This window comes from Penicillium cinerascens (assembly GCF_028974065.1).
Source record: "Penicillium cinerascens strain IBT 15544 chromosome Unknown contig_16_segment0_segment0, whole genome shotgun sequence".
In the NCBI taxonomy this organism is placed as follows: domain Eukaryota; kingdom Fungi; phylum Ascomycota; class Eurotiomycetes; order Eurotiales; family Aspergillaceae; genus Penicillium; species Penicillium cinerascens.
This window is the reverse complement of record NW_026695286.1, coordinates 2,877,165-2,900,781: the sequence shown is the minus strand read 5'-3', so window position 1 is coordinate 2,900,781 and position 23,617 is coordinate 2,877,165. Positions and strand designations below refer to the sequence as shown.

The following is a 23,617-nucleotide window of genomic DNA, read 5'->3' as shown; positions in this document are numbered from 1 at the left end:
TTGCTCTCGTCCTATGGGTATAGATACCCCTTCTCGAAGTAGTTTCCATACATGTCTACCATCCCGGTGCGGACCTTGGGAGTAGGATTCCGCACGATCTTGACCTCTCCTTTCCAATGACCTTCCACGAAATGTGCCAGTGAGATCTGCGGCCCAGGTGTCGTGTGGAAACCCGATATCCCTGATCCGTTTGTACTACGACGCCCTCTTTCTCGCTTCACTGCCTGTTCATACTCGGCTTTCTTGGTCCGACGAAAGGCGGCCAGTTCTGTCACCACGTCGACATCTTGAAGCAATTGCTGTTTGCTTTGATCGGCTTCTCGTGGTGGGCTGGACATTGAAGTTGTAACGGACATCACACTGGATCGTGAGTGCTGGCGACCGTGCAGGGGGGATTCCGTCTCAGAATGTGTTGAGTCGTCGTCCGAGGGCAGGAGTGAGACTTTCTCGTTGAATGCGGCCATGGGGAAGTATTTTCCAGGATCATTCTCCATGATGCCGCATTCTTCCTCTCCGAAGAAGCTGAAGTCACTGGAAGCTGCGGCCCATAGGTTCTCTGAATCGCGGTCGCCGGTGCTTGAATATGACACGCCGTTGTGCTCGCTAGCAGGTTTCCATGTGGTGAGTCGAGACGAGGCACCAGTAGGGACAATTTCAAGGATTATTCGTCGTAAACCGAAGAGAGAACGGGAACGTTGCTGTTCGGCTTGCATGCGTGCTTGTCCTGGAGGAAGGGAGTAATCGGAGCCGGCCTGGAGGGTTGCAAGTAATGCTTCGTTGGAACAGGCCGTGATGAATCGGGTGAGGGTGTAGAGGACCGAAGAGTTTGGTGGGATATGTGACGGGACATCCGTCAACACAAGAGTCTCTAAATGAGGAATATGAGAAGGATGAAGATAGGGGAAACGACTTTCTTTGCCACCCCGGAGAGGAAGAGATTGATTTCGAGGACGCTTTGCCAGAAGTTCCTGTATTTTTTTCGCTAGAGGGTCATCCGTCGAGACAGGAGACCCGCACTGGGCGATTGACTGGAGGGAGTTGGGATCCATTGCGTCAGGACAAGCCGAAGTCCCAGGGACAGACGATAAAATTCCATCCTCTGAAGCTTGCAATGACTTCGATGTCCCCGTCCTCCTTGGACTGAAGATCACAGAATTGATGTCTCCGTCGGCATTTGTCTGGATAACCTCCGGCGCAAAAGCCGATCCACGCCTGACTGAAGGGAGAGGTTCATCTTCGTAAGAATTTGCCAATTTTCGAGTTTGAGTCGGAGCTGCTATTGTGCTTGTTGACTCTGTGATGGACGAGTCTGCAAGTTCGTAGACCGGCGGTACTCCCCCTGGTAATTCATGAATTTCCTGCGAGGCATTCAACTCAGCTCCACGAGAAAGCTCACGCGAAGTATCCAGCTCAAATTCATGAGGTGCCTCGCTAGCTGCAAGCTCCGGCAAGAATCCAGTAATAGGTGCCACATCTTTGGCTGGAGGCTCAGCTGTGAGCACTGCGTGATGTGCACGGAAGTAAGTCAAATTGTCGCCGGCAACAGTCCCCAATAAAGGCACCAGCTTCTCTGCGCCGGGATATTTCCCGTACTTTGAAGCTAATGATTTGTAGACCATATTTGCGCTAAGAACCGTTCCGACATCGAGAGCATGTAGACGAGACGAAGCCAAGAGACTCGCTACTCCCTCGACAGTGATCTGATTGTTTGCGATGTATAGATGGGTGATTCCCGTGCGCGGTAAGTATTCGATCCAAGGATTGTCCGTTATCGGCCGAGCCAGAAACTTTAAATATTGATCATCGAGGTCGGGAGACCTCATGAAATCTGTTGCGGGGCTCCGGGGTGTCGTTTGAGATACGAGGTCCGTAGATAATCCCGTACGCTGTAGGTGCGGTGGAACCTGGGAGTCCGGAGGCATGAACGAGGCTTGCAACAGGGAACGAACCGCCAAATCAGTGAGCATGTTCTTGCTTAGGTCCAAGAGGCGAACGCGTTTCCCGATTGCATTAGCCAGGAACTCGGCGTCACCATCCTTCAACCCGATACCGCGCAGCTTCAACACTTGCAGGTTTTCCAGCTGAGATATAGAAGACAAAACACTTCGATCTCGTGCCGGTGGCGTATATGAAAGATCCAAATAGGTCAACAAAGGAAAGCGAAGCAGTGTCTCTGCCAGACCTGCTGAGGTCGTGTTCGGCTCATGATCCGCCAGCAGAAGACGGACGTTATACACCGTCGAGCTCTGATGGCTCTTCAATGCATACATCGCATTGTGGTCGAAGAATGGTAGTCTCGAGACTATCAGGGACTGCAGACAAGGCAAATACTCCAAGATGTCTCTCAGCCAGCCCGGCCGCGGGCCACCATAGATCTCCGAGAGAGCAGGGGGAAGATGAAGTGTGTGGGTCATCGCCCGCACCTCTCGCCTGGCATATTTGAGGGTCCTGCGAAACCTTGTAAGAGCGACTGGTGATATATTGTCAGCACCGGGCTGTCAAGTTGAAAGGATGATCAGGCTTTACCATAAACCGCATCATTCTCCGTGCCGAAATGCGATGCCGGGTCTCCCCACAAAAAGGGCATAAACAAATCGTGCCATCGATGACAGACTAGTGAGGCTGCACAAAGATCACTCGAGGGAATGTAGTGGGCTATGATGGCCCATGCATCTCGGTCCGTGGCGGACTCGTACGACGGCGGAATCAGATCCATCGTCACCTTGAGAAGGAAGTGGCGCGATCAGCTATGAAGATGACTTGCATCTTTTATGGGTTTGGCTCTCCGCAACTCCTAGCAATGTGGAGTGTCGTGTGAGTTGCCCGAAATTAAGCGCGTTACATCACCGGCTGGGGACACGAGGCTGTGCAGCCCCCGGACCTTGTTGGGCTGAACATACACTTCTCGGCAACCTTGACTGGCAACCTATGTGTACGGTGGCCGTTATGCCCATACTGCACTACGTTCTTATGTTGTATTAAAGAGGATGTATTCAATATACAGTGCAAAATAACAACTCTTCCCGCTATTTTGCGAATTCCCGACTCAGATGAATACACATCGCGGGGGTACAAGTGGACGGTCCGTCGTTTTCCCGTACGCTACATTTCTCCTTTAGGTCTAACCAGTGATGCCTGGTTGCTGAGGCATAAAAGAATCCGTCATGATTCAACTCATTCTAAGAATGAAATGTCGGGGTGTTCGTTTCGCCCTCGATGCTTCCTTTTTTTAATCCTTTCTTAAAGTCACATCCATCAATTTCTTTCTATCCTTGATATCATTGTTGCATTAGTGAAAAAAGGTGAGGGCCGTGGAAATACCAGCCATGGGGTTGGCCGGTTGGCAAAATGGTAGCACGTGACCATTTTTTTTCTAAACACGCCAGTAAATGCAGACACACGCGTCTCTCGCGCATTGAGATCAAATATTTACAAAGTTCTTCGGCATTCAAACACCCATGGTTGGGCCCTCCTACAGATTGTTTCTAAAGAAGTGCCCGATTGCCCGTCGGGTGATCCGAAAGCTCTGCACAAAATGTCCATCTCCCGATATTCATCTTGTCCCCAAACGGATTTCGGTAGAGGACCGCATTGGCTTCATGAAAGCCCATTCCTGCCCCATCTGTGGGAGACTACGCAGGATGTGGGGGCCCCATCTCTTAAGCACGCAGCCATGAAAATGGCCCTGGTGGACCAGTCGGCACTCAAGCCGGACCTGTTCGCACAGCTTCCCTGGCATATTGCACACTATCTTTGGGAATGCCTAGGACGATGGTAAGTTTGAACCGACTGTCCAGAACCACTACACTCTACTCCAGCAAAAGAGTTAACTGATTTACCAGCGACAAACAAACCTTGTATATGTGGAAGATCATGGCGGAAACATATCCTCACCAATTTCGCCCACTCAGCCCACATTATCGCCTTAGCATTGGGTCACCAAAGGAACCCTTGAAGTGCTACATTGACTTGATGAACAGCGAGGTCGGCAATTGGCGCACAGTCCTTGCAATATCTACCGCACATGCCACCACAGCGGATCTGGTTGCGATCGGGAACATGAAGAATTTGGTCGCCCTGGACATCTATCCGGCAAAATCAAGGGTGCCTAAGCCTGAGGATATTGATGAAGGCAAAGGGCTCGGACTGGAAGACCGCATTGTGCGCAGCTGGCTCGAGATAGCCGAAACCGCTGGGTCATTGCAGCAGTTGCGCATTCTGAGGCTCCACAACCAACCAAGGCTGACAACAAAGGCTCTGTGGATGTTGGAAAAGCTACCAAATCTACGCGAAGTGTTTATCTCTGAATGTGCTGCATTTGGGGAAGTGATACAGAAACTGAATACCCAGAGGAAGGGCGTCCGATTAGGCGGATGGATTGCTCGCAGAATTAATCTGGTCCGTGCCGATCATGAGGCGCTGGCTCAGGTTCAGATTATCCGAGGCCCGCTTGTAGACGTTTACAAGGATGCCCTGGATACCGACAGCAGATCCGAAAATAATGATCGGGGCCAGACTCCCCCGAATCTAGGCCGGGACATTCCTATTCTGGAGTTCATGTTATCCTTTGCCCATCGTGGTACACAGTATGACGCGTCTCAAGTCATACATCTTACTCGAGCGCGCCAGCAAATAGAAAGGAAACGGTCGCCATCACAAGGCGATACATCGAGGAGTCAAGTAAAACGAGTGGTAAGGGATCGGGGAGGAAGGGATATGGCGGATGTGCTCAGCGACTTTTTCTGAATTTCACCTGAACCCAGAGAGAGAAATTACATGCAAATGAGAAACATGATAACAACTACGAAATTATTTCTAGACATCTATCGGGATTGATCTACTTGTTCTTATTTGTTGCTCGAGTTCCATTATGATTATCATTGCACTAGTCATTCGATGACTAGTCCACGAGACCTGTATATAGTTGTCTAAAGTTCTATCTCGGGGCTCTTGTCCATGCTCTCTAGCGGCGCACTATGCATTGCATTAGCCCTCGTAAATAAGCACCAAGACGTAGTGTTTTCTCACCTGTCTATCTGGCTTGGGACGAATCAATGGAAGCATTTATAGGTTCAAGGGCTCGAGTGCAGTCTCCATCTCGCGGAAAGCGGCATCGGCCTCGCTCTCAAGATCCGATGTCTCATCACGCTTGACATTTTTGAGAAAATCAGCGACACCGTGCATCAAGTCCGAGATCTCATTACGCCTGCCGTCAAGCAGCGCACCAATGTCAAGGTTGTCTTTAGGCATGGGAATTGCGGTGGCGGCGGCAGCCAACAAGACGGCGACGAGAGAGAAACGCATAACGGCGATCTGTGGATAATGTGAATTAGTCGGTTCTCCACCAAGGTTAATTGGTTTAACGTACTTGGCGAAGGGCTCGGGGAGAAATATCTCGTAGAAAATGATTTTTAAGACAGAGGAAATGGTAAGGATCGGCTCCCAGCGACCCGCAAAGATATATCTCCCAGTACCGATCAGTAGCTTTGCGCTACCGTTACTCCAGATCTACGACACTCGTCATTGATTTTCCCGCGAAGGTCGAAATGGGGAGAATACCCAAACGCGGGGAGCACGGTGCCGGCAGATGGTTGCATTTGTCAACGGGTGGGGCCGTAGTTCGGGTCGATTTAAGGTCCAACTCCAACTGACCGCTACCACCGGTTCACCGGTTCGTCCCATCAACGCTTCTTCGCAAATGAGAATGCACACTCTATCGATGAAAAATTTTCCAAGGTTGATGTGATGTCAATGGTACTAGCCGGCACGCACGATTTTCGGGACGGAGAATCCCGCACTCTCTATTTTCAGCCCTTCACACGAGGCCATTGTGCAAAGAACTCCATCCAACCAATTTCATGTAGAAGTGTAGATCGATTGGTAAATTATAGCCATTCATTGAATTAATTAAATTGGCTTGACAAACATGCCCTTTGCGAGCTGAAGAATTTCGGACTTGTCAATTGACACTCTCCATTAAGGGCAACGAATAATAGAATCTCCACCGATATAAAAGATTGGATTGCAAAGAACGCCTCAATTCCATCATAAAATGAGCCATCGCAAGCACAGCCCCAACACCTGAAACTGTAACGCCGAAGTCTTGAGCGAGGTCCGCCAGCGCGGATGTGATAGTCGCGCTTGATCACACTGAAGACGGAAGACCGATGCCCAATGAGCAGGTCCTTGGCACTTTACTCGCGCGTGCGAAGATCAACACCCGCGCCGACGCCACCGCCGACGCCGACGCCGATGCCGCCATCTTCGGTAGCTTGATCACGCTTCAAGCCAACACCCAAACCACCCAAGCCAATATCCAGGTCTTCGTCGGGAACAGGGGCCGCAAAGACAGCGGCTGCCAAGACGGCAATGAGAGTAACTTGAGTGAAGCGCATTGTAGAGAGTGGAGACGCTATGAGAAAGTATTAGTTTGCTGGATTCCCAAACTCATAAAGTATATGATAAAAACAGAAGAAAAAAAGGGAGATCATACTAGTCAATTGACTGGATCAAGTAGAATTGAATAGCCTGAAGAATGCAGGAAATCATCAGACGCCGAGAAAGAAGCAGGTATTTATCCACCATAGAGGGAATTTATTATGGTTCATCGTACGGCAAGAGCGTTAGTTTAAACTTCAAGTTTGCGGGGCTCCCACGTCAACCACTCTGCAGCTAATAACCAATGGCTCTTCCCAAATAACACGGAGGAATGTTCCTCATACATGTGTAGCAGCGTAGTTCGCTACCAGAAACACATAATCACTGGCTTCCATACACGCCGGCTCATGCAGGGTTAGGGATCCGGAGATAATCAAGCTACGGCACCCTTGGAAAGAACCCATGGATGAACCTCAGCGTGTCAAATGAACAGGTTTTAAGTCGGTGGAATACCAAAGCTAAATGGAGTAGAGTTTAGTATAGAACTCCTTGAGATTTGGAGGCCTATGATTTGTAGTCCGGTCATAAAATTCTTTCCGCTTGCGGCCGAGCCAATGTATCAAGTGAGGTAGCCGTAAGGTTTTGTGTTTAGGGGAACTGCCATGCAGATGACTTTTATGGGAAAGAATGACGGGACAGACGGCAGAGGCGCAGGGGATCATGTTTTCGGAAGAGCGGAAAGTATATTATAGTCAAGTGAAATCCATTGTTAGGACCACACCCGGGAAACGCTAGCCAACAAAGCCAAAAGACTATCATTACCCACGAGCTGACGAAGCTCGTGGATCCCGGGCCTATATACCATATAGGAGTCGTAACATCCATCCATCTATGATACAACCACCCGTACTCGGTGGTAGGGCATATCGAGTCTACCTAAATGGATACCGGTATCAAACACGTAAAGCACCTTGGTGCTCTACTATGATGTCAAAAAACCCCATGGCTGTCATTAGCGGCCTAGATATGGCAGACAGCGGACTAAAAAGATAATTCCCGAAAAAAAAAATCACAGGTTCATAAAGATAAATCACAGGTGCAAGCCGGGTTATCACGGACACCGAGGGATGAGATTACATACAGAGAGCAATTCATTACGTCCAAGAAAGAAAAAATGGCAACCTTTCTCAAAATAGGAGATTCACCTCTCCCAGATCATCACTACCAACTGCAATTTACATCACATAAAGAAGGTTCGTGTCTGCATGGCTAAAGTTAGCGGGGAAGAGTTGACAAAATTTAACCCAAAATGCACTTACCCAGGGGATGACTGCAGCTCAACTGCGGCTTTTGAGTATACTTGGATGACAGCTCATTACGAATGCTGTTCAGCAATTGAACGTAACTCTGCTGAGGGTTCTTTCGGAGAGCAGCGATGAAGGCCCACGACATGGCTCCGGTAGCTTGACCGGCAATCTGGGCATCCTGACTGGTCTGATCGTCCTTGCTGCCAGACCACATGATAACATCTGCAGGGCTGGTTTTGGTCTTCAGTGTACGCTCGTATGCCTCGTCGCCCTTGGTAGCTTTTTTGATGAATCCCATGGCAGTGGACATCATGCCACCCATGTCGCCACGCGCGTACGCCGACACCACACCGAGGAGACCTTGGCCGGCTTCCTTGGCCAGGTTGGGCTCCTTGAGCACACCGGAGGTGGAGTAGATGTAGGGGAGGTCCAAGGCGGAGCCAGAGTGGCAGGAGTCGAAGATCGCGGTCAGACGCACGCCGGGCCGCAGCGACTGGACCATGATTCGGTGCATCTCGTCGTCGACAATGTGGCCAGCAACACGGAAATCCACGGGATAGATCACCTCGTCGTATCCATCATCTTCGTCGCCATCCAAGTCTGGTGTTTGTCCGCCGTGGCCGGAGTAGTGGAAGAATAGCGAGTCGTTGGGCTGCGAATCCTTGACCAACCAATGCATGGCGCGGAGAATGTTAGCCTTGGTCGGCTGGCTCATGGGATTCTGTTGGTCGTCGGTCAAAATGACCATGTCCTCGCGCGCGTAACCGAAGTTCTGGTTCAGGTAGCTCGACATGTTCTTAACGTCGTTGATACATCCGCGCAGCTGACCCTTCTGGCCGAAGTAGTTGATACCGATCAACAGCGCCTTTCTCTTACCGGTACAACGCGAATACTGGAAGTTATAACCCTGCGGAGCGCCATGTCCGAACGAGACCGGGGCAGTTGGCGGAGGGGCCGGGCCACCACGGCCACCACCAGGGGGACCGTAATTCGCTATGCAACTGTGTCAACGCGCGTCTTCGAGGCGACGATAGTGGTTATACGAACCTGGTGGATGGTTCTGGTACATCGGCGGACCACTGGGCGGTTGTTGGTATCCAGGCGGCGGAGGTCCCTGCTAAATATGAGCAACACAAATCAGTATCTTGCCATTACTTCCAGCGCTTCTATCACAACGTACACTATAACCGTGAGGCGGGGCAGGGGATCCGTAGGGCTGCGGCGGCTGGGGAGAATGGCTGTAACCATAGGGGTTCTGCGGTGGTTGCTGAGGCTGCTGCAGGTGGTACGACTGGCCGGGATAGCCGCCGTAGGAAGGCTGTTGCTGGTGATGCATCGGGCTATGACAAGAGCTCGTCAGTCTGAGGCGCGAACCTGAAAGGAGACAAAGCATACGGGTTTTGCTGCGGGGGATAGGATTGCTGGGGCGGGGGATACCCCGGAGCACCCGAATAAGGCGGGTAATAAGACATCACTTGAGGGAGAGAAAGAAAGAAAGAGAGAGCGAGACAGAGGGAAAGCTCATGAGACAGAATACGGGGAGTGGAGAAGGCGATCCGACGCAAAACAGATCGGAAGCACGGGAGCCGCCAAGCCTCAACCTTGGAACGCAAGTTGAGTAAACAAAAGGTTGTGGTGAGATCAAAAATATCAAATCAAGTACGGGAAATGAAATGAAATCAAATGGTGCAATGCAGGAACAGGGAAAGACGCGAACTGTGATCGACCTGAACCTCGGAACTTGCCACTTACTAGGACGATCCCTAGGGCGGAGTCTGTGAGCAAAAGAAAGCAGAAGGAAACCGCGGAGTCAAAAACCTGCGTCGTCTCACTCTTTATATCTGACATGCAGCGACGCGCCCATCGGCAGCCCCGAGTGTCCACCCCTGCAGCCCGAAACCCCAAGACCCGCCCAGCTCCTAGTGTCGATTGGGCCTTGGCTTTTGCATAATCATCCTAGGTCGATATTTATACGGACGTGATAGAGCGTTTCCAGCCCTGTTGCACATATCGAACCCATAGATCACGCCGGAGATGCGTGCATATGCGTCCGTAATAGAAGCGGGGTTCCAACATTAGCGGCCCAGTGACGCCGATGACGACTCGTACTTTCTAGTGCCAGCCAGGTATTTGTCGCTAGGGTCTACCTTGGTAAGCTTGCGTAAAAAAAGAAGTGAAGTGGAAGGACCACGCTCGTACAAATAATTCATGGCCCGCGCAACCTATTTGACTACGAAAGTGGAAACCAACATCCAAATACGATCGATCAAAAGAAGCAGTTACTTGAAAAGAGTCCTATGTACCTCGGGAGACTACATCAAAGTCCAAGTATGTCTACAACTCTTCTATTTCTTCCCCGTTCAATATCGCACAGACCACAGCTGGGCACGAACCCATTTCTCCTTCGCGGGGCTCGTTTCATTAGAAGCCTCCCTTTTTTGATGCTTTTGGGGGTAGGGTCTCGTAGACCGTCATCTTGTCGTGGCATTAACTCATCTATCAGCGACGGGGCATCCCGCGGCCGCGGCCACGGAGAGCCCGCTGCGCAGCACCCGGGGGAAGACCACGCTGGGGAGCGCCAGGCTGAGCGGACTCCTCGTTCTCTGTGAAAGTGCGTTAGTCAGATGGGATCCCGAAAATATACTGATAGACCACTTACTGATCGTCTCGTCCACACTCAAGATCAGGCAAGCGGCTTCCACGGCTGCCTGGATGGCGTTGACCTTCACCAGGCTGGGCTCCCATACGAAAGCAACCATGTTGTCGCGGACACCCTCGTTGTCAAAGTCGACACCGGCCCAGACATTGCCCTTGCGGTGCTCCACGCGCAGGCGGTTCAGAATGTCGGTGGCATCAAAGCCGGCGTTGTCGCAGAGCTGACGGGGGATAACCTCCAGAGCCTTGGCAAAGGCCTTGACCACGGCCTGCTGCTTGTGCGGTACATTGCGGTCGGCAAAGCCGTGCAGGTGGCTCGACAGTTCCATCTCGGTGGCACCTCCACCGGCAACGATGGTAGTGTTGCGCAGGGCACGCTTGACGATCATAATAGCGTCATGCAGACTGCGCTCCACCTCGGCAATAAACTGCTCAGCACCGCCACGAAGGACGAGAGTGCAGGTCTTAGCGCCGGGGCACTGGGAGAAGATGTTGAAGCGCTCTCCACCAATCTGGCGCTCCTCGAACGAGCCGCATGTACCCAGATGGCGCTCCTGGATGTCACTGCAGGTCGACTGGGTAGCGGCACCAGTAGCCTGGCACACCCGATCCATGTCGTCGGATGCAACACGACCGGCACAGAAGATGTCACGGTCCGCAAAGTACCTGTGGGTGAAATCGTGAGCGCAAGTAATTAAATCACAATCAATGGGAAACATACTGAGTAGCAAGATCACCAATGGGCAGCTTGCTCAGCACAACCTTCGCACCAGTGTTGTAGACGGCCTCGAGCTTGTTATAAATGATCTTCCATTCCGCGTCAACGATAGCCTGGTACTCAGAGACCTGCTCGACGCGGACCTCCGCGTTGTCCTTCTCGCTCTTCAACTCCAGTTCGACGTTCAGGCACACGATCTTGGGGTCCTTGAAGTGCTTGGGCTGCTGCTCGAAACCGGCGTAGGAGAAGGTCTTCTTGAAAGCGACACCGTTGACGAAGAGGGACTCCTGGAGACCACCACCAGTAACCTTCTTCACACCGATCAACTTCTCGTTGAGGTCATCCTGGTCCAAGCTGAGAACCGCATCGACAACCACTAGAAAAACGATCTCGTTAGTCACCCCACACAAATCCATAAATCGTGTAAACCCGATGAATGCTCACTCTTTGTGAAGAAGTCCGAATTCCGCTTGATGAGCTTGCTGTTCATGGCCGTAGCGGCTAACCGCCGCAGCGTCTCAATCTTCTTGTTCTCGTTCTCCGACGACTCGATCATGTCCACTGCAATCTCCTTGACCTTGTTGACCGCCATGGCGCTGGCTCTCCGCAGGCCCTTAATGATGGTCTGCGAGCTCACACCCTGCTCGACGAGGTCTCGCACCTCCTTAAGGATCTCACCAGCGAGGACGACCACCGAGGTTGTTCCGTCACCGACTTCGGCATCTTGGGATCGGGCGATGTCCGTGAGGATGCGGGCGGCGGGGTGCACAATATCCAGGAGCTATCAAACACACAAAAAGTCAGAATCAGTCCCCAAAATGAAATCATCCGTAGACGGTCATAGAGTTTCCCACCTTCATCACAGTAGCTCCATCGTTCGTAATGGTCTGTCTGCCGTTGCTGTCAACAAGCAGGAGGTCACCACCGTACGGGCCAAGGGTGCTCTTGACGGTCGACTGCACGGCAACACATGCGTTGATGTTGGAGATGATCTGTCCCTTGCCCTGAGAAGCGTCGGTGCCTGTGGATCGAAAGTGACAATGGTTAGCACTGCCAGGTGAATCCCACTAAACTGCTCCCGGGGAGAAACACGGACCCTCCTTCAGCACGACAATCGTGGGTGTTTGGCCGGCGAAGGCCATGGTGAAATCGAGAGAGAGACTGGAACCGTTTCAATAGAGAAGCGAAAGAATGGATATGGTCCAGGTCTGTTTTTGGGGGAAGTCGGAGGGGTTCGCTGATCTTCGACCGCCAAAATTTCCCAGAGCTTCTGTTCCCCCCTCAAACCCCCCGAAGCCCCAAGGCGGTGACCACACAACACACCATAATGACCGCCTTGGTCATAATTACTCTACGGACGCAACTCGAGTCTCTAGTGAAATAATTTCATGCGGAGTGATATTCTGGCACTATACACAGGCTATGCAGTTGATGTGTTAATAGCCATTTTCGACCTTCCAGTGAAGAATTCTAATGAAGAATACACGTATAGAAATAGAGGTATCCGAAAACCAATCAAATCATTCAACGCCAGGCCCATGAAGTTCAAGTAAAATCGTAATTCCCTTCAGACGGACTACCGTACTCGTACTTAGCGAGTAGTTCTACATCATGCTGCAGATCGTGCGGCAGGTCATGCGAAGGCGGGTTCATCAGCCCCAGCACCTCCTGTCGAAAGGGGTCGGAACCATCATCAACCATCATTTGATATGCGTTGTTGGCTGTGTGGTAGCGCATCGCATCGTCAAAACTAGTCAAGTTCATATTGGGTGGTCCTGGCGGGAATACTCCACTCATGGCATTTTGCTGCTGTTGATAGCGTCGGAGCTGTTGCTGTGCCATGATCTGAGGGTCCAGGGGCATGGGTGTGAAGTTCGCCATGGGATGTACGGTCCCAGGGGCGGTGGCAGGAATTGATGGGTTCATGAAAGGATTGTGACCAGGAGACACGTCGGGCGCTTCATCCATAGTTTGAGAGACATCGTTCTCGTTCGAGTGCTGCTCCATGGGATCTTCAGCCATGTCTGGCTCCTCGACTGAAACGGACTTGTCGTCATCCTTCATCCCTGGAACTGGCGGCACCTTGAGAGTTTCCTTGCACTGTGGACAGTCCCGGATGACCCGATTGACGGTTTCCTTGATTCGCACCCAATGATACTTGACCGCAATGGCAGCAGTGGTCTTGTTGATTCCGGCGTGTTGCTTAAGGTGAACCTCCTGCGCAATGTCGTACTGCTGCTGAGGATCGGATACCACCTCTTTGTCCTTGAGCATCAGCTTCTCCGGTTCCCCATCTTCTCCTTCTATCAGTTTGTAATGTGTGGCTGCACTGCGAAGTCGACTCTTTTCAGCTCGATCAGCACCCCGGGGATACTTCGAGTGCTTCAAATAGTAACGAATCTTCTCAAACCGGTCCTGTGACACGGAGTCTTCGCCGTCCAAGCTGAGGCCTCGTCCGTAGATAATTGCATCGACAAACTCCCCGGGCTGGGATTTGAGCCTGCCTCCACCGGGAACTCTTCCAATCCGCTTGAAGCCAAGAGAATCCCATAGACGGCAGGAGGCAACGTTGGACTCGTAAACCAGATTGAAAACTGCGTATGTGTATCCCTAAGTAGATATTAGATGTCGTAGTTCCAAAGTATCAGAAGATACTCACCAGTCGTGGAGACCATTCCAAATAAGCTTCACCCATCAAACGACCTACACCCTTATTTCGAGCGGCATCTGTGACAATGAAGGTGCCGTTGCAAACATGGCTACTACGACCAGGGTAATTGGGTCGTATGTGGAAGCCACCGAGACAAATTTTAGTCCAATTTGCTCCCGCTCGGTCCATTGTATGTGTCTGTTCTGCGCTCTGGATCTCACCGAGGAGCATGACCACACCGAAACTGGAGAACCAATACCGCCCAAACTGCGCCAAAGGGATGGGCTCGGTCATAGCATAGGTATCTCCCTTTTCAATCTCTTTGTTGAATTGATCGGAGAGATACTTGAGGAGCGGCCGCGGTACCTCGTCCGCCGAAGTGAAAGGTACCAGCGTCGCCACAGTCACTCGATCCCGAAGAGTGACCTGCCGCGGGGCCAATACCAGAGGAAAGTCCATCTCCGGGGCCGTTCCAGCGTGGTCAGATTCTCCATGGACCTCAGACATGTTGGGATCGTGCAGCGGCACTGATCACGGGACTGCTTGCCATATTAGTCGGGCACCTTTCATTGCTTTTTTTGAAAAACCAGACGACGATGAGATGGGAATAGAGAGCACCACGAAAGCCATGGCTACAGAGGGCTCTTCGGGGATCTTCATATAGGGACTGCAACAGGGGACCAGGTCACTGACATTCTGTACTGGTTCTAGAAGCCTTTTTGCACTTCGAGGACCGCGTGGGTATTCTCGAGTCCGGAATGGCTGCAACGCAAAGTCGGGAAGCCGTCGTCCTTGATGACTCATCTAGAAGCCTCAGGCATGAATTCCAAATCAGCGTCGACGGAAGTCACCCCACTTCACGGAGTAACGTTTATCCAGATATACGACGAAACTCGGCTCCAGATGGCACAAAACCATCATGATTTGTAGACACAGGATCCGGTCCGTCTCCTGAAATTATTTTGGAAAAAAGCATTTAAAAAAGGTACAAGCCGGCATAGCTAGTAATGGTCAATGGTCATCTTAGGGCAATGCCAGAGCACTTTCTTGGGCAAAAGCATCAGGAGGAGTCGCTTCAATAATTCGCATCACGAAAAATGATAGTAATTCATTGGGTACGGGGCGAACGGCTACGCGGCGGCTATATAGCAGTGAAGTAGGTGACTAATTGAAACACGCTGTTGGATCAATTGGCTGAGTGGGTGAGCATCGTCGTTGGCCAAGGTGACAAACTGGGCGGCAACGCGAAAGGAGAAGTTGGATCTCCACGAAAGCATTTCTTGCCTTGCATATATGTTCTGAGGAGACATGGATTCAACGCACATTTTTTTTTGGCCATAGAGATTCAGATTGGACGATGTCAATCCATATCACATCTCATCGCATCTGACATTGGTTTCAACTCCGTGTCAGAAAAGTCAAATATCTCCAAAGTGTTTTTGACGGATTTTTTCCATCGCCAGCTCCTGCGGCATTGGTAGTAAGAATTTATCAATCTCATTGATCCAAAATGAGTTTTGTGGGTTGACTTGGCAGGCAGAAGTATATTCCCAGTATGATGGATACCAACCAGCCGTTTCCCAATCAATAATGCCAACGACCTTATCACCGCGAGCAAGGATATTGAGACTGCTTAGATCACCGTGAGAAAACACCAAAGGCCAGGACTTGCTTTGTTGTTTGATCAGGTCCTTAACATCAGCATCAAGTTTGGAATTGAATTCCATGCCCATTCGTAAATGCCGATGGAAATCTTTTGTGGTATCAAAGGGACCGAAACGCATAGATGGGCCCAGGATACGGCAGTCGTAAAGCGATCCACCATCAACAGAAGCAACTTTCATAGTCTCCGGGGGCTTAAGCTCCCGCAATTCGCGAATCATTTCTCTCAATTGCGCAAGAAGCTTTGTCTTGGACTCCTCGCTTCGATGTACCCAGCCACTGCCAATCATATCTCCCCTAATCCTTTCCATCACGATGTACGTCCACCCATTACGAGTAAATGCACATAGAACTCTTGGCACCGGAATTAAGGTGTGTTGTGATATGAAACGCATTGTTGATGCTTCAGACAAATGCACGCGACGCCCGTATTTGACACATAGTCTGTCTGTCAACATGAGAACGTTCCCGTGCCGAGGTCGAATACGCCTGAGGATTTTGACAGCTAGAAGTGTCGAGAACCGATACAGAAATTTGTCGTTGAATGGTTTGGATGCGCTCGACGAAGTCGTGGATGGCAAAGGGGCCGGGCCTTTTGGATATGATGACATTGCGACTATGCACGTCGAAAGAAAATTGATGCAGGAGAACCGCCGCCCTTGACTGAAAAGAGACCTTTGGTATAGAAAGAGGTCTAGAAAGTCTAGAAAGTCTCATGGGGATGAATATGTGCAGTGAGAAAGAGGAGGTTCTCAAAGGGGAAGGGCAGCACCTACACACGTGACTTTTCTGAGCTCACTGCATGTAGCCCATATATTTGGTTACGAACTACATGTACGTGAATGTTATTCCATGGTAGCCGAGTAGTTTACTACCGCCTTCTTTTTGTTTCGGTCTGTTCCATAGACTTGACAGACACTGCTATCACTATAGCGTAGAATAACCACCTTATCTGGACGGAGTTTTAGCAATAGTCGATCAATTACCTTACACAATCTAACCCGCAGGTGGTGCCGCTTATTTGGAGCCCTAATTAGGTTTAGACTACTTTCTAAATGGCCGTGCAAAGACTATGCGCTGATGGGTAATCAAATCGGCATCTGCCCCACATGTTTTTCTGCAGGACCCTCTACGGGATCGGTGCTGTTCTTCCCAATCTCGTCGGTGGAGCCCAATAGGACGCCGACATTCGTTCGCTTCAACGCAACACTAGCAAAGCGTGCAGATGCGAATATATAATTGACTAGTTACTTATGTCGAGAATCAGCTGCCTGAGGCCACAGCTGAATTAGAGGGGTTCGAGCACTTCACCGCCCCCGAGGGTTCCAATCACTTCTGGACTCCAGCACGCCATTCGAATATCGTTATTGCTCTATTGGAGCACTACTATACTACTGCGGCATACAACATGGCAGGCGAACGCCCTCAGTTCTATGAAAACTATTTGACTCCTCTCACTATCAACACACATTCGCTCACAGAGTCTCTCCAAGAGCTGCGTGTTGCCGTGCGCAATGGAGCCGAATCGATCCATAAAAGCGACCCGATTCCTGGTAAATGGAATTTCGAGGGCATGTTCAAACATTTTCCCGGTACGAAAACTATACCCAGATCGCGCGATCTGGCATTCCCGATCTGCTGCCCTGGTCAATGCGAGGCGAACATCTGATTCTAACGGTACCGGATAGGAGTCGCCCTTGCTTTCCTGCGCCTCAATCATCAATCAGCTGTGATATCAGATGCGGGTGAGCCTTCTCCAGACTACCTCCAGCATGCTCTTCAGAGGATTCCGGCGGGCCTCCCAGATATCGCCCTACGACCATCTCGATTGTCCCCGGCAGGATCGTTCTCACCTGTAACCGCTGTTACTTTGCGCATTCTCTCTGCCGTGGCAAATTTGGATAGGCAGACTGATGCGAAGCCCAATATTTCGCAAGAGGATATTACCTGCCTTGATGATGCTACCAACCTAGCTTTGAAGAATGGGCCTCTTGTTCCTCACGATGGCCGCAACATGGGAGGTGACGAGATGCTGTTTGGTCGTGCCGGGCTCCTATGGGCTTTGTTGAATATCCGCGCTCGCCAATTTCGTGACGAGACTCAGAAGGCTCTTTCCCCAGTCCTGGAAAAGATCCCTGGCTTGCTCGGCGTGATTATTGACGCTGGTCGACAAGGTTCGAATGACTTCATTCAAAAAAATGGAGACCAGGATGCTCACCCACTGATGTACGTCTGGATGGAAGGATACTACTGCCTTGGAGCGTGAGTAACCCAATTCGTCCAACAAATATCCATATAGTACTAATAAATGTATCAGTGTCCATGGAATCAGTGAGTAATCAAGTGTGGAGTCAACTGAACGTCAATATTCCTAACAATGGTTTCAATCTATAGCGGGAATTCTTCCCATCCTGCTCGCATGCAGGCCTGAGGAACTTGAAGAACACCTTCCCGTGATCGGGGAAACTATCACAGCCCTCTGCAAGTTCACCATTGCCAGCAACGGTCATCTTCCAATGACACTTCCTCCCTTCAGTTACGGGCAACAGACTGAGCTTGTTCAGCTTTGCCACGGAAGCCCCGGCATCCTGATTCTCCTGGCAACCGCCTTGAAAAACGAGAAGTTGACACGCAAACACTGGAGTCCCGAGTGGGACCAGGCCATCGATTTGGCCACCGACCGTGTGTGGAAAGAGGGGATCCTATCCAAGGGAGGTAGTCTTTGCCATGGAATTGCCGGTAATGGGTGGCCCTGGCTCATGCTCCACGATACTTTCAAGTACCACGCAACAGCTGTACACTCAGCTCGCTGCGAAAATCTACATTTACCCCATGAGTCGAACCTCCCAGAGGGTCATTTGGGCAATAAGCTCACTCCGGATTACTTCCTCTCGAGGGCCCTGGCTTTCATGCTGCATTCGCGCGAGACTCGGCCGTACAACACCGCGCCTGCAACCGCTGACAGAGACTACCGCATGCCCGACGACCCATACTCGCTATTTGAAGGCCTTGCGGGTAATGTCTGTGCGTGGACTGATACCTGCGCGGTGCTGCAGGCGAGATTGCGCAGCTCAGAATACTACCAGGAAAATGGTGGCAGCTTTTCCGGCTTGGCTGAAGACCCTATCTTCCAGGAAGCGGCTTCTTGCACCCTTGGCTTCCCGCTCATTGGTGGTAACGGCGTCCATGGCTTGCTCTAAATCCTAACTATATCCCATCCTCCATCAACAGAAGCGGACCTGGAGACTAGACCCATCAATTTCTGCTCACTGCTTGACTAAGTATAGTAAAGAAGTCCCAGAATATCTCTTTCTCCAGTATAATTACGACATAATATACGCGACGCCCAGTTCGAACATAGCCAACGTACATATGCTTGTTCGCCTCATCTAAACCCCTAAGATTATAGTGACGCTATTCCTAGCCTTCGTCTTTACAGCAAGTCCAGTGACACAGCAAAAGTTTCGACACCCTGCCCCATAGCAGAACTATGCCTGGCCAAAACCCTTAAAAGTGTGTACCTGAGAGAACCAAATTGATGTTTGATAGTCTCAAATAGGGATAAATACTTCTATTAAACAAGATATGGCTTTTGGAAGGTGTCCCTAGTTAACCTAAAAACATAGTTCACGCTGCCATGAAACCGGTGTGATACCAGGTATGTTAAATGATTTAATTTTTGAATTATAAGCACAAACTAGGAGCGATAGCTCAGCGGTAGAGCTTTCGATTGCAGTTTTCTGTAATTTCTCGAAAGGTCAGGCGTTCAAATCGCCTTCGCTCCTTTTTGACGAACTTTTTTTTTTGCCCAGTATCCGCCCGAACATCTTGGTCACCGCAGTCAACTCCTCTCCTTTGGGTTTCTGCTTTACTTGTCGGGACTCACTCCACCTGCAATCAGACACGACAGCTTGTGTTCTAGGTGCAATAAATCTTTTAGAAATACTACTGCTAGTAATAATTTCTGGCCTTCTGATTTGCCATGTACGACATAGTTCATTACGTGATACACAGTGGGTGCAAAACAAAGGCAGTGTCCGTTTCACACCACGGGCCAAAACTATATTGTGCATCCAATGAGGCTCATTTGAGGATCTTGGAAAGTGGTATACCAAGGCCTCACTCAAGCCGAGGATTTTGGTCACAAGGAGACGCGGATCGCCGACCGACAGCGTAGAGGTACCTAAAAGTCCCGCACCTGTGCCGCACTTGTCGGTGAGTATATACTTTTGAAAATGTACAGTAAGAATGAACAATGCTTGCCCTGGATCAATTTATTCCCCGGGCTAATTAAGTCATCTCAACCGCATGGAAACGTCAAATCACTTGACGAAAAGTCTCGTTGTCCCATTATGAGTAGTCTATGAAAATAGAATATTGTATACAACCGATAGACACCTGAGGCATAAACGTGACATAAGCCGATATGATGTCAGAAATGTATGCGCGTTGATTGGCGGTTGCCCAACCCCCCCGCGTCCATCACCTGATGCTCCCTTGACTCTTTCAAAGCTTCATTACTATTCTTCATTGTTTGGTCTTGAGCTGCTTTGATCCGAAATGTCAGATACTCAGCTTCCAAGGGAAGGTTCGGACACCTCCCTCAACACGGCTGCAACCACCATCAATGGCTCCGGCCTGGCCTCGCCCCGAAGCAGTACAGACTCCCGCCCTTCCATGAACCAACACCGCCCGTCCCATCTGCCTCCTGCAAACCATTCACACCGGCAGAGCTTGAGCGAGACGCTGCGTGGCCCTCCAGGATCGCCGCGTGCACGCCGACAGCCATCCCTGAACCAGGCCGCCCTCCAGAGCTTGATCGATAACCCCCCGCCTCCAAAGACCGCCGACCCGGCTTTTGTTGGTCGGGACTGGCGAGAGATCTCCATTGGGGAGCTTGTCAGTCCGGAGGATCTTCGCTTTGTAGAACTGGACACGGGAATTGAAGAGGCAACAACTGTAAGAGTCCCAGAGTCCCTTTTACGGCGCATTGAGAACTAATCTCTACTTTCCTTTTAGATACTGATTGACTCCGGTGCCCCGGTCCTATTGATTCGCGAGTCTCCTGAACACTCATCTGCTGTCGCTACATTTGATTATTCCGACCTCAATACGTATCTCCTTCTTGCTGCCGGATTGACCTTCCCTGCGGAAGAACACCGCGCATCGTATGATGAGCTTGCCAAGAAAGCTCGTGAGGGAGTAAAGATTCCCCTCAAAGATGTCAAAGCTTTGGGGATGGAGAAAGAACGCTTGGTCACATTGCCAGCCACAGCAAACGTCTTGGCCGCTGTCGAAACATTTGGTGGTGGTGTCCACCGTGTGGTTGTGACCAAAGAATCCAACGATAACGAGGTGGTTGGAATCTTCAGTCAATTTCGACTCGTCAAATTCTTGTGGGAGAATGGTCGCAGTTTCCCTGCTATTGATGAGCTTTACCCACAAGCTTTGAATGCTCTACGGCTTGGATCGCACGATGTGATATCTATCAAGTGAGCTCAGCATGCACCCGGTCTTAATTTGTTATAGTTGCTAATGTTTCTTTGCAGCGGCGATAAACCTCTCAGTGAAGCCCTTCAGGCCATGGAATCCGAGGGGATTACTTCGCTTGTTGTAGTGGATAACCACATGAACGTGATTGGCAATATCTCTACTACAGACGTCAAGGTATGCAGGGCAAACACGCCAAAAGATGCTTGGTGCTTCTATTGATCACTGCTATAGCTCCTGACTCGGTCCTCTTCATTACCCCTTCTTCAAAATACCTGCACACACTTCATCTCTGTGATCCTATCCACCCGCGGCCTGATCGAAGGCCAAGACTCCTTCCCTGTTTTCCATGTGAACCCGAGCTCGACCCTGGCGCATACGGTTGCAAAGCTCGTCGCGACTCGATCGCATCGGTAAGATAGCACTTACAGGTTGGTATAAGACAATGACTGACATGGCCAGGCTCTGGGTGACCGATCCGCTATCCCCACAGTCATCAGGACCGCCAACTCCTTCGGCTTCGACCGTACATGTTCCTCTGGCTACACCAAACTCTGGCCCGACACTACCCAACACTGCCGTGTCCCCACCGCCATCTCCTCTCCCTCCAGCTACCACAACTGTACAGCTCCCTGACCATGCCATGCCGCACCTCCCGACACTACCGCAGCCTTTTACAGGCAACGGTCCATTATCTCACTCGGGCGGAATTACACCCCCTCTCGCACCTTCGATCCCAGCCTCTTCTTTACCCGGCGCCCGTCTATCAGGACGCCTGGTTGGCGTAGTCAGCTTGACAGATATTCTCAACTTACATGCCCGGGCCACGGGCCTCAGTCCCGCAGACCCGGCCGAGTCTCGACGCCGACGACGCAGCAGCTCCTCGAGCATGCAATTCCGCCGCAGCGGGGAGGCTGGCCGCGAAATGTTCAGCCGAGGCGGCATGTAGGGCAATCCTGCTTCCGAGGTCGAGTGAAGTTGACTAGGGCTGGAAAACGAAAACCTCCCGGAATCAAAAACAAAACAATTTCCATACATCGGCATAGACGCCAACCCCTCTCGTTCTTGCACATGGGTCACATGGTTTAGCATGCATTTCGATTGCCACCACCGCTCGGCGTTCTTATCTTTTGGTGTTTTTGTCCATGGGTTCTGGACTGGAGGGCTCGTCAATTAGTTCTGGCGATCCCGCCATTCACTACTGCAAATAACACGGATATCTTTTCCTCAGTGGAGAACTATTGTGCGCTAGTGCATTTAGTCGTAGTATTTTGTGAACGCCAACCTTGGGTGCTGAGAACTCCTCCACAGCCTCGAATCCCGGTGACGATCGGTGCCACCGCGACCCACCGATCACCAATCCACCGATCTACCATTGAAGTCTCATTTCCAAGGCAGGTCAAAGTGGGTGCTTGATTCCTCATCCATGTGGACCATTGCACGATCTACGTCGGGTGTTTACCGAGAGCGCATGGGTTTCCTTATCCGGCATCAAAGGCCTCCGTTGTGGCGTCGGGTTCAACGGATTTTGGAGATATCCTAATCTTGAGAACACCGTTGTGCAACCCTGGAAGTCTCAGGGTGAAGTTATTGCCTCGCTCCAATCATGACCTGTTCCTTGCGAGCCGTCACTTGTAACTTGTTTCGCGTGAATCTAGATCTCCCTCTCGCCCAACGACTGTTTGTCCCGTTCTTCTTGTTACGCTGGGTTTGGAGTACCTGTGTCCTCTCCTTTCCCCCCCGGCGGACTAAGTCCGACAAACTATACTCCTTACGGGCTGGGGCAGATGACTTCTGCACATGACCCAGGGAGCTAGACTATGGCCAGGGACAATGTGAGTGGCGGAACTAGCCGGTGCTTGTCCTCGCGTGTTTCTGGTTGGACGGTTGAACCCTATCGCCGGATGGGGGAAGCGTTCACGTTCTGATTCGAAGTGGTTATTCGCTCGCATCATTTGTCACCCTGATACGTAGTGTGGGACTTGATGAGTGTTCATGTGTAACACTTGACTAAGCCTGGACTTTGTGACTTGCAATAAGGAATCATGCCGAGTTGGACCCTTGGACCGTAGGACCCGTATTTCCGCTCGATAAGCACGACCAACGCAAAAGCGAGCGAATAGAGTCCAGCAATGAAGACAAGCTGATAGCAACTCCCGTCATTCACTGGCGGCAAGCAGTTTTCAGCCACAGGGAAAAGAAAACGAAAACGCCGGAGAAATCCTCCCACGAGCCAAATGATCGCCCACTCCCTGTCTCCACCAGTCCAGCCCGGTCTCTCGCTTGTCTCCGCCACACTAGGTTGGATCGACCCGCCGTTGAGGTTAGGCAAAGCTCCCCTGGCCAGCATCGGCCATCTGGTTGGCTGACGATCGTTCTCGGAGGGGCTTTTGGCTCGATTTGGTATCCGTGGCGTGATCGCGATATGGCCTCCCAACCTTTGATGTAAGAATGCACGCGTGACTTGGCGTGATTCGGGATTCGGGATTTGGCACCGTCGACTAGAAGATCTCTCGAGATGTATCCGTATATTTTGGGAGTTGTAGACTCTCGATGTACCATCTGCTGCGCGGTGATGATAGTGGTGAATTGATGGAGGCGGGTCTAGACTGTCATCGAGCGCAATCTACCATCTATAATACACAATCTCCAACCTCGTAGCAACCAAGTAGCGTATACCTGCAGCCTCCATAGGACAAGCCTCCGCTTGGACCGCTCCAGGCCCTCGTAAATCATACCACCACCGCACCACCACAG

General features: G+C 51.0%; 11 protein-coding genes across 11 annotated transcripts; 4 read left to right on the top strand and 7 right to left on the bottom strand.

The window, feature by feature from the left end:
- Positions 1 to 11: 11 nt before the first annotated feature.
- On the bottom strand, positions 12 to 2,716 carry N7498_001085 (F-box protein; the record flags this gene model as incomplete). Its single annotated transcript, XM_058448148.1, has 2 exons — positions 12 to 2,470; positions 2,527 to 2,716. The coding sequence occupies 2 exons, from the start codon at positions 2,714 to 2,716 to the stop codon at positions 12 to 14; spliced, it is 2,649 nt and encodes an 882-aa protein (XP_058313559.1).
- Positions 2,717 to 3,535: 819 nt separating this feature from the next.
- Positions 3,536 to 4,746, top strand: N7498_001084 (uncharacterized protein; the record flags this gene model as incomplete). The annotated part of the gene is made up of 2 exons (XM_058448147.1): positions 3,536 to 3,774; positions 3,981 to 4,746. 2 exons carry the CDS (start codon positions 3,536 to 3,538, stop codon positions 4,744 to 4,746), a joined length of 1,005 nt encoding a protein of 334 aa, XP_058313558.1.
- Positions 4,747 to 5,064: 318 nt separating this feature from the next.
- N7498_001083 (uncharacterized protein) lies at positions 5,065 to 5,597 on the bottom strand (the record flags this gene model as incomplete). The annotated part of the gene is made up of 2 exons (XM_058448146.1): positions 5,065 to 5,491; positions 5,560 to 5,597. 2 exons carry the CDS (start codon positions 5,595 to 5,597, stop codon positions 5,065 to 5,067), a joined length of 465 nt encoding a protein of 154 aa, XP_058313557.1.
- Positions 5,598 to 6,194: 597 nt separating this feature from the next.
- N7498_001082 (uncharacterized protein) lies at positions 6,195 to 6,395 on the bottom strand (the record flags this gene model as incomplete). Its single annotated transcript, XM_058448145.1, has 1 exon — positions 6,195 to 6,395. One exon carries the CDS (start codon positions 6,393 to 6,395, stop codon positions 6,195 to 6,197), a length of 201 nt encoding a protein of 66 aa, XP_058313556.1.
- A 1,218-nt stretch (positions 6,396 to 7,613) lies between these two features.
- On the bottom strand, positions 7,614 to 9,021 carry N7498_001081 (caspase family protein; the record flags this gene model as incomplete). The annotated part of the gene is made up of 4 exons (XM_058448144.1): positions 7,614 to 7,639; positions 7,698 to 8,678; positions 8,733 to 8,799; positions 8,866 to 9,021. 4 exons carry the CDS (start codon positions 9,019 to 9,021, stop codon positions 7,614 to 7,616), a joined length of 1,230 nt encoding a protein of 409 aa, XP_058313555.1.
- Positions 9,022 to 9,960: 939 nt separating this feature from the next.
- N7498_001080 (chaperonin-containing T-complex subunit CCT7) lies at positions 9,961 to 12,302 on the bottom strand. Its single transcript, XM_058448143.1, has 6 exons — positions 12,155 to 12,302; positions 11,913 to 12,079; positions 11,503 to 11,839; positions 11,062 to 11,434; positions 10,345 to 11,006; positions 9,961 to 10,288 (listed from the first exon to the last, which is right to left on the bottom strand). The coding sequence occupies exons 1-6, from the start codon at positions 12,198 to 12,200 to the stop codon at positions 10,185 to 10,187; spliced, it is 1,689 nt and encodes a 562-aa protein (XP_058313554.1). The 5' UTR covers positions 12,201 to 12,302; the 3' UTR covers positions 9,961 to 10,184.
- Positions 12,303 to 12,603: 301 nt separating this feature from the next.
- On the bottom strand, positions 12,604 to 14,215 carry N7498_001079 (putative histone acetyltransferase Spt10; the record flags this gene model as incomplete). Its single annotated transcript, XM_058448142.1, has 2 exons — positions 12,604 to 13,668; positions 13,718 to 14,215. 2 exons carry the CDS (start codon positions 14,213 to 14,215, stop codon positions 12,604 to 12,606), a joined length of 1,563 nt encoding a protein of 520 aa, XP_058313553.1.
- A 911-nt stretch (positions 14,216 to 15,126) lies between these two features.
- Positions 15,127 to 15,981, bottom strand: N7498_001078 (kinase-like protein; the record flags this gene model as incomplete). The annotated part of the gene is made up of 1 exon (XM_058448141.1): positions 15,127 to 15,981. One exon carries the CDS (start codon positions 15,979 to 15,981, stop codon positions 15,127 to 15,129), a length of 855 nt encoding a protein of 284 aa, XP_058313552.1.
- Positions 15,982 to 16,778: 797 nt separating this feature from the next.
- Positions 16,779 to 18,570, top strand: N7498_001077 (lanthionine synthetase C family protein; the record flags this gene model as incomplete). Its single annotated transcript, XM_058448140.1, has 4 exons — positions 16,779 to 16,962; positions 17,059 to 17,632; positions 17,688 to 17,701; positions 17,765 to 18,570. The coding sequence occupies 4 exons, from the start codon at positions 16,779 to 16,781 to the stop codon at positions 18,568 to 18,570; spliced, it is 1,578 nt and encodes a 525-aa protein (XP_058313551.1).
- Positions 18,571 to 19,930: 1,360 nt separating this feature from the next.
- On the top strand, positions 19,931 to 20,371 carry N7498_001076 (uncharacterized protein; the record flags this gene model as incomplete). Its single annotated transcript, XM_058448139.1, has 1 exon — positions 19,931 to 20,371. One exon carries the CDS (start codon positions 19,931 to 19,933, stop codon positions 20,369 to 20,371), a length of 441 nt encoding a protein of 146 aa, XP_058313550.1.
- A 237-nt stretch (positions 20,372 to 20,608) lies between these two features.
- N7498_001075 (CBS domain-containing protein) lies at positions 20,609 to 21,809 on the top strand (the record flags this gene model as incomplete). The annotated part of the gene is made up of 4 exons (XM_058448138.1): positions 20,609 to 20,862; positions 20,920 to 21,037; positions 21,095 to 21,273; positions 21,323 to 21,809. 4 exons carry the CDS (start codon positions 20,609 to 20,611, stop codon positions 21,807 to 21,809), a joined length of 1,038 nt encoding a protein of 345 aa, XP_058313549.1.
- Positions 21,810 to 23,617: the final 1,808 nt, after the last annotated feature.